The following is a 16,096-nucleotide window of genomic DNA, read 5'->3' as shown; positions in this document are numbered from 1 at the left end:
TCAAAGCTAAAGTGCTACTAAGAAACTACTAGTGATCTTAACACCTTAACCCCTCAGTAATTACTCACACGTAAATTAATAAGTTATTTAATGTTTTATATCTGAGGCACTAGTGATATCTGGAGTGGGATACATATTGAACTGACATAAAACAGAGTTCATAATTGTGAACTAATTCAATCATGAGCTTGTCAGCATCACTTCCTAATTATTAAAATGATTAAGTGAATTATCGTTTTTATTATTATTCTCTGTTTTTGACTGAAATAAACAGAGAACATCCATCCTTTGGTAAGAGCAGTAGTCACAATTTTAAACTGTAGCTTATTTGGGGGAAATCATATTCATAAATTAGTTTCCACAAAGAACACAATTGTTCACTTTTAAGACGTCACTGTTGTGATTAGTAATTAATTGTTTATCTTTGTTAATTGGTCATAGTTCTCAAGTAGTTCTCAATGAGGATATTTTATTTAATAATTATCACATGTCTAATAAGGAACTAACTTAGTCCTAAAATTGTTATTACTTACTGCTTAGTTAATCTTGCTTCTCTATGAGTTAATAGTATTAAGTGTTAATGTAGCACTACCTATTACTTCCTGCATAGTTACTTGTTAACAACGGACCATTATTCTAAAGTGTTACCAAAATAACAAAGTCACATGACTTTTTTGATGCAAATCGAGGACATACAGTGTGTTCCCATCATAGTTTATTTGCACGTCTTCTTATCGGATAGTATATATATATATATATGTACAACTCAATTGAGGGCAAATGTTTTTATGCACATCTCTGCATTTCCATTCTGCATTTTTTAAAAGTTATATTCCAAGATTTGCATAAAAATAGATGCAAACATAGCTACTGATTCTGTTACTGTCCTGTTTAATCCTGTGAAGCTGCTTTGAAACAATCTCTATTATATAAACCGCTATAGAAACAAAGGTGACTCGAAACACATCCACACCACTGAATCATTTTCCTCATTGGGATTTTGCAGTTGTTTGTTGTCTGTTGTCTTCACACAGCAGTCCAGATGGAAGGCTTGAGTCATCTGTGAATTGTTTGAGGTTGTGACTGACAGACAGACAGCTGTCTTGATGAATCTGACTCGGTAATAAACACTGACGCAGACCTGCTGGAGTCCACACTGCAGTCCGCAGCACAGAAAACTATCAGTGTTACTCGTATAATTAATGCTCCAGCAATCCACTCACAATGAGCTGTCCACACGGCAAGTGTGTCAAAACAAACTGGAATGTTTGCAGTGTATTCATGAGGCTTTCTTGCATTGTGTTGCTTGCTGTGTGAGTTGTGCCTTTATCTTGACTGCAAACTCAATTTGATCCTCTGCAGTGCAGCTTTATGAGATTCAGCTCGAGAGAGAGACACAGCGCAGCCCTGCATTCAGCTGAGCTTATCCATCAAATACAGAGCCCCATATTCCCCGTGTTATAGGGAACAAACGTCCCCACAAGTGCAGCAATACCAATACATTTTGGACTTTTGGGCACTTTTTTTGGTCCCACGAGGAAACAAGCGTGTGTGAGAGAGAGTGTGTGTGTGTATGTGTGTGTGTGTGTGAGAGAGAGAGAGAGAGAGAGTGTGTGTGTGTGTGTGTGTGTGTGTGTGTGAGAGAGAGAGAGAGAGAGAGAGAGAGAGAGAGAGAGAGAGTGCCCATCAGAACCTCAGCAGCACTCAGATCCATCCACCGACTACAACATCATCATCATTCACGAGCAACGGCAGAGAACAGGAGAGAAAAGACAACATCGTCATCCTCTGCGACTCCAACGGCCACCATCTTGACCCCAGACGACTGTTTCCGGGGAGATCCGTGAAGAAGTTCTGGTGTCCCACCTCACACTCTGCTTTAAGACTGCTGCAAGAGGGTGCATTGGGTGCCCCGTCACACATTATTATTCACACCGGAACAAACGACCTCAGCACCAGAAGGGTGGACGTCACAAAAGCCCTGACCAGCGTGGTGAGAACAGCTAGCAGGATCTACCCCAGAGCCAAAGTCATCATCTCGAGTCTTCTACCTCGCAGAGACGTGCCACAAAGGATCATCAACAACATCAACGTGGAGATAGCTAACATCTGTGCCCCAATACCGAATGTCCACATAGCCAACCATCAGCAAATCACACATCAGCATCTCTACGACCATATCCACATCCACCGAGAGGGCATGAGACTGTTTGCAAAACCATCAAGGCATCGACCCTGAACAGCCCTCAGAAGACACATCCGGACCGGGAGGAGAGAGCTGGGCAGCTTCCGGCAGCTACGCGCTGTACCGGCACGACGAGGTACATCAGACTCCACTGACCTCATCCAGATCAAAAACATGCTGAAAATTATATGTGATAATCTATTAACTTAAGCACACGATGGGTCTATAGTCAAGAATGATCATTATTTCTTAATGACTTATTTATTTATTTTATTTTTTTGCTTATTTACTTGTTTATTTTTAAATGTAACATTTGTAAAATAGACCCACTCACTGTATTTCTATATTCTCTATATCATCTTTTAATTGACTAATCTATATATTTATATGATTGTGTCATGAACTCAAACATTATTCTGGTAATTACAATAATACTCAATGTCATCGTTTAAAATCACATGTTACAATATTCAAGGGATGTTCTCTTCAGCTTTTGGGGAGAAAATTACTAACTCTGATTTTGTTAATATTGTATATAGTTCAGATATAATTATATTACTTGAGACGTGAGTCGTTTAGACTCCAAATCCTACACCCTCCAAACTACAGAGAGCTGCGTATCCCTCAATCAAACAGCCTAATGTTAAAACGGAAGAGATTCAGGAGGAATCATAGTTTGGTTCAAAGACCATCTGTGGCAGTATATTCAGCCTGTGAAAAAGGAAAACACACATTTGGATAAAACTTAAAAAGAGATTTTGTGTTTAGATGAGGACCTGTACCTATGTGCCACATATATCCCTCCACGTGAGTCGCCTTATTATAATGAAGACACCTTCTCAACTCTACAGTCAGAGATCATATACTTTCAGTCTCGAGGCCCAGTGCTGTTAATGGGGGATCTGAACGCTAGAACAGGGAGAGAAGCGGACTACATTAGTTCAGATGGAGATAAATATATTAACAGTTCACATACGTACCAACAAAAACGTTTTACTAAAGCACGACAGAATTATGACAACACAGTAAACAGACACGGAAAACAGGTCCTGCAGCTCTGCAAAAGCCTGGGTCTATACATAGTTAACGGCAGAATAAAGGGTGATTCTCTGGGTCGACTCACCTACTGCTCCTGTCTGGGCAGCAGCACAGTAGACTACGCCATTACGGATCTAGACCAAAGCAAAATCAACTATTTCACAGTGATGCCACAGCTACCGTTATCAGACCACAGTCACATAGTCCTCAGTCTGAACACGTCAGTGAAGCTTCTGCCATCTTCAGAGCAGAAGGTCAAACTGCACCCCCTCCCCTCCACATTTATATGGAGTAAAGACAGTCCTGCCCAGTACGAAGCCGAGCTCCACAGCACTCACGTGGAGAACATGATGGACTCATTTCTACTGACTTCATTTGGTGAAGAGAAGAAAATGATCAATTTAGCAACAGAACAATTAACTTCAATTTTCTCTACCGTAGTCAGAAAAGCCCTGAGAAAAGAAAACATTACAGATGTAAAAGGAAATCGCTAAAGCTGGTTGGTTTGATAAAGAATGCCAAAAACTAAGAAAAGAATTACGATCATTATCAAATAAAAAACACAGAGACCCTGCAAACCAACAAACACGAGCCACATATCAACAAACCCTTAAGATATACAAGTCACTGCTAATACAGAAAAAGCTGATCACATGAAGATGAAGCTCAACAAGATCGAGGAGGCAGTCGATCAAAATTCTTTTTGGGAATTATGGAATAATTTAGATAAATCCAGAGAAGCTAAACACATTCCCATCCACGACCCAAACATCTGGACTGAACATTTCGGAAAACTCTTTTCACAAAATGAACCTACCCTTACCCAAAACATCTGACCTCTGAACTACACGACCTAGAATTCACCATTAAAGAGCAGCTAAACCATCTAGACAAACCCATAGCATTAAATGAACTAATAGACCAAATGAAATCCCTAAAAAATAAAAAATCCTGTGGCTTGGATGGAATATCTAACGAGATGCTGAAACACAGCAGCTCCAAATTGAAAGATGCTATTCTGAAATTATTCAATCTCGCACTAAAATCAGGACACTTTCCCGAAATCTGGAAAGAAAATCTAATAACTCCAATATTGAAACAAGGTGAGAAGTACGACCCAAATAATTATAGAGGCATCACAGTCAGCAGTAACCTCGGAAAACTATTCTGCTCGATTATTCATGACAGATTAGTTCAGTTCATTCAAGAACACAAAATTATAAACAACTGTCAAATTGGATTTATGCCTAAACAAAGAACATCAGATCACATTTACACACTCCACACACTCATACAAAAATACGTTACGCAGACAAAACAAGGAAAAATATTTGGTTGCTTCATTGATTTCCAAAAGCCTTTGATTCGTGTGGCACGATGGACTTTTCCTAAAACTTATCCAGAGTGGAATAGGAGGAAGGACATATGACATCATAAAGGACATATACAACGGGAACAAATGCTGTGTCAAAATCAACGACAAACGAACCGATAATTTCAGTCAGACGAAAGGAGTCCGTCAAGGCTGCAGCCTCAGCCCGACTCTATTTAATATCTATATTAATGAACTGGCATCAGCACTTGATAAGTCCTCTGGTCCTGGTCTGACCCTCGAGGGCAGAGAAATCAAATGCCTCCTGTATGCAGACGATCTTCTGCTCTTGTCTCCTCATGAAGAGGGGCTGCACCAAAGCCTCTCCATTCTGGAAAAGTACAGTAACGATTGGGCCTTACCGATAAACATGGAGAAGTCAAAAATCATGATCTTTCAGAAAAAGCCTCGTCTTGCTGACAAAAAATATGAGTTCACAATCGGTGGAACAATTCTTAATCACGTCACCTGTTATAATTATTTGGGTCTGACGATCTCAGCCTCTGGACAGCTCAATACTGCAATCAAAGATCTGACGGATAAGGCACGCAGGGCTTTTACAGTATAAGACGACCCTGTTCAGATTCAACCCACCCATTAAACTGTGGCTGAAAATCTTCGATAGCATCATCAAACCCATTCTCCTCTATGGCTGTGAAATCTGGGGCCCCAAATTTAAATTAAACTACGAATCATGGGACAAAAACCCTGTTGAAATTTTCCACCTTGAATTCTGCAAAAGCATCCTGGGAATTCACAGAAACGCCCGAATCTCGGCTGCAGGGCAGAACTGGGCAGATTCCTCTGCTCTCTGAGATCCAGAAGAGAGCAGCGGTTCTGGATCCATCTTTCAGACGCCGACAGATAGCTGCCACCACAGTGCTTTCACTTATCGGCAGAAACACCCAGAGACTGACCCCTTTCACTATTTAGTGGAAAAACATCAACTCAATTCCACAATTCAGTTAAAGAATTCAAAAATTAAAGAAACAGAAAAAATAACCCAGGAAGAATACATTCATGATTGGCAGCAAAAAGTAACTCAAGTAAAGAAATTAACTTACTTCCACAGAATAAAATCTGATTATAAATTAGCGCCATACCTGAGCAGTATTAAAGACTATGGTCAGAGAAAGCTGCTGACGAAGTATCGTCTGAGTGACCACAGTCTGTGTGTGTGTGTGGAGACGTGTGTGTGTGTGTGTGTGTGTGTGGAGACGGGCCGACACAAGCAGAGCTGGAGAGCCAGAGAGCTGCGACTGTGTTCTCACTGCACTGAGAGTGTGTGTGTGTGTGTGTGTGTGTGTGTGTGAGAGAGACTGTGTTCTCACTGCACTGAGGGACTCGTAGAGGACGAGCTGCACTTCCTCACGGAGTGCAGCAAATATAAACACATCAGAGATGCCTATTTCAAACAAATAGCTCTAGTTTCACCTGAATTTAACCATAAAAGCAACTTAGACAAACTCTGTTATATTCTGGGAGAAAAGGAAAAGTGTATCCACCTGGCAGCGCAGTATGTGTCCTCCTGCCATCAAATGAGGGACAAAGGCTGATCCCCCTTTCCATTTATAACTGCTCTCTGTATTCATTTAATCATTTATTTATTTTTTAATTATTCTTTTTTTTTTTTACCTACATGTATATGGACATATGTGTTTCCTCATGATTTTATTTATCTGTATAATATATGTATTGCTTTGGCAACATTGTGATGCTACACAGTCATGCCAATAAAGCTAATTTGAATTGAATTGAATTGTGTGTGTGTGTGTGTGTGTGTGAGAGAGAGAGAGAGAGTGTGTGTGTGTGTGTGTGTGTGTGTGTGAGAGAGAGAGAGTGTGTGTGTGTGTGTGTGTGTGAGAGAGAGAGAGAGAGAGAGTGTGTGTGTGTGTGTGTGTGTGTGAGAGAGTGTGTGTGTGTGTGTGTGTGTGTGTGAGAGAGAGAGAGAGAGTGTGTGTGTGTGTGTGTGTGTGTGTGTGTGTGTGTGTGAGAGAGAGAGAGATACCATACTCTGACTATAGAGACGGGCAGATATCGATAGCACTGGCTGCCCAAAGAGAGCCGCATCTGCCCACACTGTTCCCACAGACAACACTTCCTCACCAGCTGCACTGACTATCAACACATTAGAAAGACATTTTATCCCAAATTTGAAATATTCAAAATGTTAAACAAGAAAACACAACTTCAGTATTTATTAGGGGAAAAACAAGATTGTATCCTACTAGCAGCAAGATACATTGATACCGGTCACAAAAAGAGGGAGGAGTCAACAAATCAGTGATGTGTCCACAAACAAACACACACACACACACACACACACACACACACACACACACTCACACACACACACACACACACACACACACGCACAACATTGAATTTTAAATTGTTCATGGAATTCTAAAATGTTGATTTGTTCTACTTTTTAAATGTATCTACATGCATGTTTTTGTTGCATATATATCTGTTCTAGATTCAATGTAAACACTACGCTTTGGCGATACATTGTAACAATTGTCATGCCAATAAAGCACATATTGAATTGAATTGAGAGAGAGAGAGATGTGTGTGTGTGATTCTGAAACATCTGAGCAGAGCTTTTTTTTATCCACTAGATGTCAGTGTTACATTCTATTTTAATATGTTGTTTCAAATCTATTTCGTAGTGTGTTTTTTTATTGGTAGGATACTTTCTAAACATAACAATCTGAATGTTGTTTAAGAAACTCATGATTGAAAAAGTATGATTAACAAATTAAAGTAATGTGAACAGAAAAAGACACCAAAAACATGCAATCAACTGAATAATACTGTTAGTAACAACAATAATTATGCTAATAGTAGATAAATAATGTGATTAACAATAAAACGTATATATTATTTTATTAATGTAAGTTAATATAAAAATAAATACATGGAAATCAACATAAGTAATTAGCCTTCATTCTTCATTAATCAGTAAACAAAGTTTTATGAAATGCCTCAAAATGTATTGTTCTCTGCACTGATTTGTTTGAGAGACGATAAAGTATAAGAAATTACAAGTATACACGTTTCATGAAGTATGTGCGGATGATTTTTTTTTTTATTGCAGAAAAAGGAACATACAAATAATAACAATACAAAATATAAACAAATAAGAGAGATGCCTATTTCAAACAAATAGCTCTAGTTTCACCTGAATTTAACCATAAAAGCAACTTAGACAAACTCTGTTATATTCTGGGAGAAAAGGAAAAGTGTATCCACCTGGCAGCGCAGTATGTGTCCTCCTGCCATCAAATGAGGGACAAAGGCTGATCCCCCTTTCCATTTATAACTGCTCTCTGTATTCATTTAATCATTTATTTATTTTTAATTATTCTTTTTTTTTTTTACCTACATGTATATGGACATATGTGTTTCCTCATGATTTTATTTATCTGTATAATATATGTATTGCTTTGGCAACATTGTGATGCTACACAGTCATGCCAATAAAGCTAATTTGAATTGAATTGAATTGTGTGTGTGTGTGTGTGTGTGTGTGTGAGAGAGAGAGAGTGTGTGTGTGTGTGTGTGTGTGTGTGAGAGAGAGAGTGTGTGTGTGTGTGTGTGTGAGAGAGAGAGAGAGAGAGAGTGTGTGTGTGTGTGTGTGTGTGTGTGAGAGAGTGTGTGTGTGTGTGTGTGTGTGTGTGTGAGAGAGAGAGAGAGTGTGTGTGTGTGTGTGTGTGTGTGTGTGTGTGTGTGTGTGAGAGAGAGAGATACCATACTCTGACTATAGAGACGGGCAGATATCGATAGCACTGGCTGCCCAAAGAGAGCCGCATCTGCCCACACTGTTCCCACAGACAACACTTCCTCACCAGCTGCACTGACTATCAACACATTAGAAAGACATTTTATCCCAAATTTGAAATATTCAAAATGTTAAACAAGAAAACACAACTTCAGTATTTATTAGGGGAAAAACAAGATTGTATCCTACTAGCAGCAAGATACATTGATACCGGTCACAAAAGAGGGAGGAGTCAACAAATCAGTGATGTGTCCACAAACAAACACACACACACACACACACACACACACACACACACACTCACACACACACACACACACACACGCACAACATTGAATTTTAAATTGTTCATGGAATTCTAAAATGTTGATTTGTTCTACTTTTTAAATGTATCTACATGCATGTTTTTGTTGCATATATATCTGTTCTAGATTCAATGTAAACACTACGCTTTGGCGATACATTGTAACAATTGTCATGCCAATAAAGCACATATTGAATTGAATTGAGAGAGAGAGAGAGATGTGTGTGTGTGATTCTGAAACATCTGAGCAGAGCTTTTTTTTATCCACTAGATGTCAGTGTTACATTCTATTTTAATATGTTGTTTCAAATCTATTTCGTAGTGTGTTTTTTTATTGGTAGGATACTTTCTAAACATAACAATCTGAATGTTGTTTAAGAAACTCATGATTGAAAAAGTATGATTAACAAATTAAAGTAATGTGAACAGAAAAAGACACCAAAAATATGCAATCAACTGAATAATACTGTTAGTAACAACAATAATTATGCTAATAGTAGATAAATAATGTGATTAACAATAAAACGTATATATTATTTTATTAATGTAAGTTAATATAAAAATAAATACATGGAAATCAACATAAGTAATTAGCCTTCATTCTTCATTAATCAGTAAACAAAGTTTTATGAAATGCCTCAAAATGTATTGTTCTCTGCACTGATTTGTTTGAGAGACGATAAAGTATAAGAAATTACAAGTATACACGTTTCATGAAGTATGTGCGGATGATTTTTTTTTTTTTTATTGCAGAAAAAAGGAACATACAAATAATAACAATACAAAATATAAACAAATAAGAGAGAGAGAAAAGAATAAGATAAATAAATAAAAAGGCATAGCTCACATTCAATTTTAACAAATAAGGATATTACAAAGTACCGGGGGATAAGAGTGTATTTTAAACATTTCACAGACTTTTTGTTTTTTAACAGTCTTATTGAAGAAATATAAAAGTCAGAACAAAACAAATTTAACACAGGAGATGAATTAAGACATTTTTGTTTATGTATGTGAAATTTTGCTAATAAAATAATTTTATTAGCTCCTTATTGCCTATGTTTTCATAATACAAGATAACATCCTTTAAAGTAAAGCAATAATTCATATTTCTGCCAAATCAATCCAAAACTTGTTTGCACTTTACAGTCAAAAAATAAGTGAGTCAGTATCTGGTAAATGGTATGTCGAATTTTGAAGTGTATTTCTTTCATTCTATTATCAATACAATATTTAAAAGGAAGTAAGCAAGCTCTTCTCCAGTCAATATTCGCAATTATAGAGTTCCAAAAACATGTGTGTGTGCGGATGCTGCGGGGGCGGGGCTAGCGCGGGTGACGTCGCCGCGCAGGGGCGTGGCCGGCTCGCGGGAATATCACGGTCCGGCTGCAGAGCGCGCGGCGACAGAAACAGCGAGTGGAGCAGCAGCGATCATGACGCTTTATCATCCACATCTGCGTCTCCGGTGCACATCTTCCCAAACGCGTTCGCGCCAGCAGCTGATTCACTCACAGACGGCTCTTTAGATGGCATTTGGTCCAGTGCTTGACTTATGGTAGGTTCGTGTGAATTGGACGGTGTCTATATGTTTGGGACCTTCGATTATGGACAAATGAAAGGGACATCATCTGAAAACACCAGCGTTTGACGTTGGTGAGCTTTTCTGAGCCACGTGTGCTAATTAATATTTTGAAAACTCATTACTGAAGGATTATTATGCGTAAATTGTGTTTTACCACTGTGAACTGGAGCCGTATTGTGAGTTCACCAGGATATTTCTGACATTACAATATTGATATTTTAAACTCCAGTGCAAATTTCAGTTCCTAAGTTGACTTTTTTTAAGCTTTGACCAAGTATTCTGAAACATGGCTTTACCTGACAATGCTATTAGCCTTCCTGTCGAGGAACTGGCCTTTCCGGAAATCATTGAGCTAAACGTCGGGGGTCAGGTGTATATCACCCGCTACTCGACTTTAACAAGTGTGCCGGACTCGCTCCTGTGGGAGATGTTCAGCCAGAAGAGCACCGAGAGCTTGGCGCGCGACACCAAGGGTCGTTTTTTCGTGGACCGAGACGGGTTCCTGTTCCGGTATATTCTGGATTACATGCGAGACCAGCAGCTCGTCCTTCCGGACCATTTCCCGGAGCGAGGACGGCTGCAGCGGGAGGCTGAGTTCTTCAACCTCCCCGAGCTCGTTAAGCTGCTGGCACCAAAGCTCAGCAAGCAGAACTCTTTAGGGGACGAGGGCTGCCAGAGCGACCCCGAGGAGCCCTCGCCCGGGGCCGACGTCGCCCGGAGCCTCGGGGCCGTTGCATGCTCCAGCTTGGCTTCGGGCGACGGAAAGTGCTCCGGGTTCATCACCATCGGCTACCGGGGCTCCTACACTCTCGGCCGCGACAGCCAAACAGACGCCAAGTTCCGGCGCGTGGCTCGGATTATGGTGTGTGGGAAGACTTCTCTCGCTAAGGAGGTTTTCGGGGAAACGTTGAACGAGAGCCGCGACCCCGATCGCCCGCCTGAGCGCTACACGGCGCGCTATTACCTAAAGTTTACTTTCTTGGAGCAGGCTTTTGACCGGTTAGCCGATGCCGGCTTCCACATGGTGGCTTGCAACTCCACTGGGACTTGCGCCTTCGCTCACGAGCAGACTGACGACAAAATCTGGGCCAGCTACACCGAATACGTATTCTACCGTGAGTGATCCTAAACCCTGCCTCCCAGACCACAGATCACCTGCAATAGATGTAGAAGCTTCTAGATCACCATCCATCAGACTTCCCCACATCAGAGCCCTTAATGCCTCTTCCCCGCCGCGCTCCAGTAACCTTTCTTCCCTCCGAACGAGCCATGTTGATCTTCCCCTCACGAGAGACTGCCTTCCCCTTTCTCAGCTGTTGTTGATGTGTTTTGTCCAGCTAAAAGTTGGAGAAGAACTGCTAAACTAGGCTTGAGCCTTTTGAAAGGGCTTCTCTCGTGTGTCACTCAAATTGTCAGACAAATTATAAAGCTTTTGAGTTGTTCGTGATGCGAAATAGAGATGTAATAGACTATGTAATTTGGGTTATTATCAATGTATCTAACCCTTCAATGGGGCCAAAGGAGAGGGAATCCACTAGGTTATAAAGCCATCTTTATGGATAGATGCGAAAAGATGAAGCTATTTCAATTGGACAAGCTGTTTTACATTGAATATATTAATGTGTCAAACTATTTTTAACTAGCATTAATGAACAGCGTTATAGCAGGTTTTGGATTTATTAATTGCACAGAATGGTATAATGCCACCTGAGAGTGTGGTGAGCTGTATTGGCTGTGTTATTAAGCTTTCTGTGTTTTACTCGTGTAAGGCTAGATATGATATGATATCGAAACATTGCGCTCAGAACACAGATTTATTTTTAGGTCCACTTGAGTTGCCAGATCAGTTGAACGATAGCTATACTGAATCTTGTTATTATTATTAATCTGATATTTCACATGCCTGCCATTTGTGTAAGTTCTTTTAAATTCTCACATGTGCTAATATTATTTTTGTTTATTGAGTTAAATGCTTCATATTTTAATTAATCTTATTTAAATTTAAAGATACGTATATTTAAATGAATTATTCAAGTGCATTCAGTAATTAATGTTTGCTTAGGCCTATTTAAGCCATAGCCTGTTATGAACCACCATCTATATTTAAACCATGCAGATGATACTAGATATTTTCTTCTTCATTAAATGCACACAGAGTTAGACGGTGACTTTTAGAGCTTTAAATTTCAGGTATTTCCATTGTAACCTCAGGCCAGAATTGCCATTAACTGAAACACAGGCACAAAATCTCACAGTGGAATTTAGTTATGAGATGTCATTTGGGATAATACATATCAAACAGTAATTTATTTTATGTCAATCAGAAATGAACTTAATCCCTTAATCTTAATTTCCTGATAGCGTTTTAAAGGTTATGTTCGGGCATTGTTTAAAGCAAAGTGCTCGCCTCAAAGTGTCTTTATGAAAGCATGAATAAAAACATAATTATTCAATGAGTATATTGTCATAAATATAAAACAAATGTATGCATTTAATGTATTTGCACATTACCAAAAACAGGCCAAAATGATATGCAAACACATTTCCTGTTAAATCAAAGTCAATCTTAAATTAAAGCAACAGTTAATGCTCTATTAAGACGAGCTAGTCTTTCATATCTCAGTTTCAGTGCTTCATTCACCAGAGAAATTTCTATATCGAAGACAATTTTTACAAGCATAAAAGATTAAGGTTAAAAAATAAATAAAAATTAAAAAAGTCAGAAACAGCATGAGATTCACTCAAATAGATTTTTTCATTTTTTAATGTGTATTCTGTCTTATACATTCTGGTAGCATTTTTTTTTCTGGGTAGATCTACATTGCTCAGTGAGAGTTAAAGAGAAAATGGAAGCATTACATCAGATTATTAAATCTTACTCTCCCCCAAAGTCTCTTCTCCACTGAATCCTCTGTTATCACGCTGCTTCCCAATTTCTCTCTTTCATTTTGCTCTGGCGTTCCCTCCGCGGAGACTTCAAAGCGTGAACATAGGCAAGGCCAGAATGAAAACCAGGACAAACCTATAACCAGCTCAGTCAAAGCAGATTACCCAACCAGCCTTTGTGTTGCTGTGTCTAATCTATCTAATTAAGATTGCGCTGGCACACTGAGCACTCACATTGTACTCCAGTGAGGAACTGGGTAAAAACATATTTAAATAACTTTTCAGCTCAGTAAATATAACGATGATTCAAACAGACAAACTGAGATCGCGGACACAAGAGCTGAAATTATTCAGCTGTCTGAAACATTAACATCTCTTGTTAGCTGATATGCGATGAGAGAAAATAAAACAGACAGGTGGACGCAGACCAACATCGTCACCTAAACGCAGTCAACCATCTAAAGCACTGCTGCATGGATTTATAGATCCTGGTATTAAATGTAAATCATTTAAAAACAATAAGCACAAGTAACGTCACAGGCAATGTATCAGATGTCCTAAAAAAAAAAAACAAGATTCAGAGCACCAACTTTTCCTGTTTAACTTGTAAATGTGTTACACTACAGAAGTCAAATGGGTTAGAAATGCCAACTTATTTGAGTGTTTGTAGATGCATATCACAGCAGGTGGGTTTTAACAAACATTTAAGCTCTGTGCAACCGCTAAATGGTGAAGTGATTTGTGACCGTAAACAGTCGATCCTTCAGTCTGGCCAGCGGGATAATTGTTGCATTGTGTGCTGATGTTATTTATAGGGTCCAGACACAGCTATTAAGCAGCACTGCAGCCATTCTGCCTGCCTGTAACTCCAAAGCCATAATCATAATAGGCACTACGGGGGATATATACCCCAATCATAATAGGATTTTTCAGTGAGCGATTCTTGTATTTTTCCATTTGATTTACTGAAATCATTAATATCTTCGATCCCAGGCCCACAGCTCTTGATGTGTGGAGGGGGTGATGATGCCTCGATTGATCACCTTTACTAATTAAAAGAGGCAGTGAGGGAGAAGGACTTGAAACTTATCTGCTGACGGTGAGAAAGAGAGGCAGAACCTCTTTAGCCCCTGAACCGATAACCTGTGCTGTTCTATCGTTTCTGTTTTAAATGTGATAATGTCCTGCTTTTCTGGGTTTGCTTCAGAGTAAAAGATCTGAACATTTCAGAAGAGACCATGTCTCAAACGGTAAGAATTCATTATGAACACTTGTCATCAAAATTCAAAATGATCTAATTTACTAGTCTGATAATCCTCAAGGAATGTAAAGGTTGCTATTACAATGTCTGTCATGAATCGGAAACGACAGTCCGCAGGGACCCTAATGGTGTCAAATAAGAATCCAATAATGTTATTTTTCAGTGCAACAGAATCTTTATCTGTTTGTAGCTGATGATTGGAGGATTCTTGTGTGATGCTATTACAAACCTTTGGCTCCATATTATGATAGAAATTGCATTAATATTCCTGTACATTCCCTTCTCTGTTACTGCAAGTCAAAATTGTCTCTTGTTTTCAGTTCATGGCACTGTCAGAGCTCAGTTAGTAGGGTTGGTGTGAAAGAGTTTGTCCACTAGGAACGAAGAAATTGTGGAGTACAGTTTGGTATGGTTCACAGCTGAAATCAGTCCTAACTTGATGATGTATACTTTGCATTTTGCAATCTTTGCATGTTCCCAGTTATATTATATAAAACTGTATAATATAATCATAGTATGGTGCATTCCTCCTGTTGCTTGTCTATAAATAAATTGCTTTCAGAGTACCTCACATTCTTTGGATCTCTTGCATCCATTGATCCGTGCAAAGTATTCGACAAATACTTCAATAATGCAGTGAACTTGGTGTCTTTGCCTCCTGTGATACAGTAGTAAATAGTTGCAGCTACATAATCATAACGATAATGCAAAAATACCACAGTTAACAACCGAATAACATACAATGAAAGAAGACCTGTGGGGGCAGAAGGATGTGGGTGGATTTGAACTCAGGTTCAGACTGAGCAACTGAACCATTAAAAAAAGCAACAGAAAATAGCATTTTAAACCATTTTAGGTGAAACAAACACAAGACTGTGAAATGTCTCAGTTACATACGTAACCCAAATTCACTGAGAACGAGACATATGGTGGTACTATGGCAGAGCTATAAAGTGTCTTGTTTCATCCTATGGGAACCAGGGTTACATACATAACCGTTCACTACATCTGCTGATGCTATGGGAACACTATACCACAGTTTTATCTGCTTGTGAACACATATACAGGCTTATAAAGGAATATGAACTGACACGTGTTCAGGCAGATGAACCCCGGGAACCAGCAGTCAAGTCCATGTCCAGATTATAAAATCATACAAATTTCCTCCAAAGAAGAACCCTTAGATAATGCTTCTAGGAGTGTGACCCTGAATGCCAAGAAGCAAAATTAACATACATGCCTCATAAACAAGAGAAATCGCATCCTTCAACCAATGCAACATCTTTTGTTTCCTAGCAGCAACACCCCTGTGGTGGCCATCAAAGTAAGCAAGCAGCTGATCATATTCATGCCACTGGTTTGTGCATTCAATATAAATTCATAACACCTTCACAGGAAAAAGCCAATGCAGTCTTTCAGTCTTCTGCGACTCAAAGGGCGAAGGAGAAACACTAAAACCAGAGAGTCAAATAAAGTGAAAGCAACCTTTGGTAAGTAACCAATGTTGGTTGCAACAAAACCTTCACCAGACCGGGAGCAGAATCCATATAGGATGGGCTAAACAATCTGGTCTGTAAATCATCAACCCTCTTAATGTGCCCCCTCAGATTTTTAAGACGAGTGGATTTTGAATGCAGCTTCCAAAAGAAAAAAATAGATGAATCACACATCATCAGCTGCTAAA

General features: G+C 39.2%; 1 protein-coding gene across 1 annotated transcript; it reads left to right on the top strand.

The window, feature by feature from the left end:
- Positions 1-10,233: 10,233 nt before the first annotated feature.
- kctd12b (potassium channel tetramerisation domain containing 12b) lies at positions 10,234-14,195 on the top strand. The gene has a single exon (XM_058797069.1). It carries the CDS (start codon positions 10,552-10,554, stop codon positions 11,386-11,388), a length of 837 nt encoding a protein of 278 aa, XP_058653052.1. The 5' UTR covers positions 10,234-10,551; the 3' UTR covers positions 11,389-14,195.
- Positions 14,196-16,096: the final 1,901 nt, after the last annotated feature.

This window comes from Onychostoma macrolepis, chromosome 14 (genome assembly GCF_012432095.1).
Source record: "Onychostoma macrolepis isolate SWU-2019 chromosome 14, ASM1243209v1, whole genome shotgun sequence".
NCBI lineage: Eukaryota > Metazoa > Chordata > Actinopteri > Cypriniformes > Cyprinidae > Onychostoma > Onychostoma macrolepis.
The sequence above is the reverse complement of the archived record's forward strand: the minus strand, read 5'-3'. Positions and strand labels throughout refer to the sequence as shown.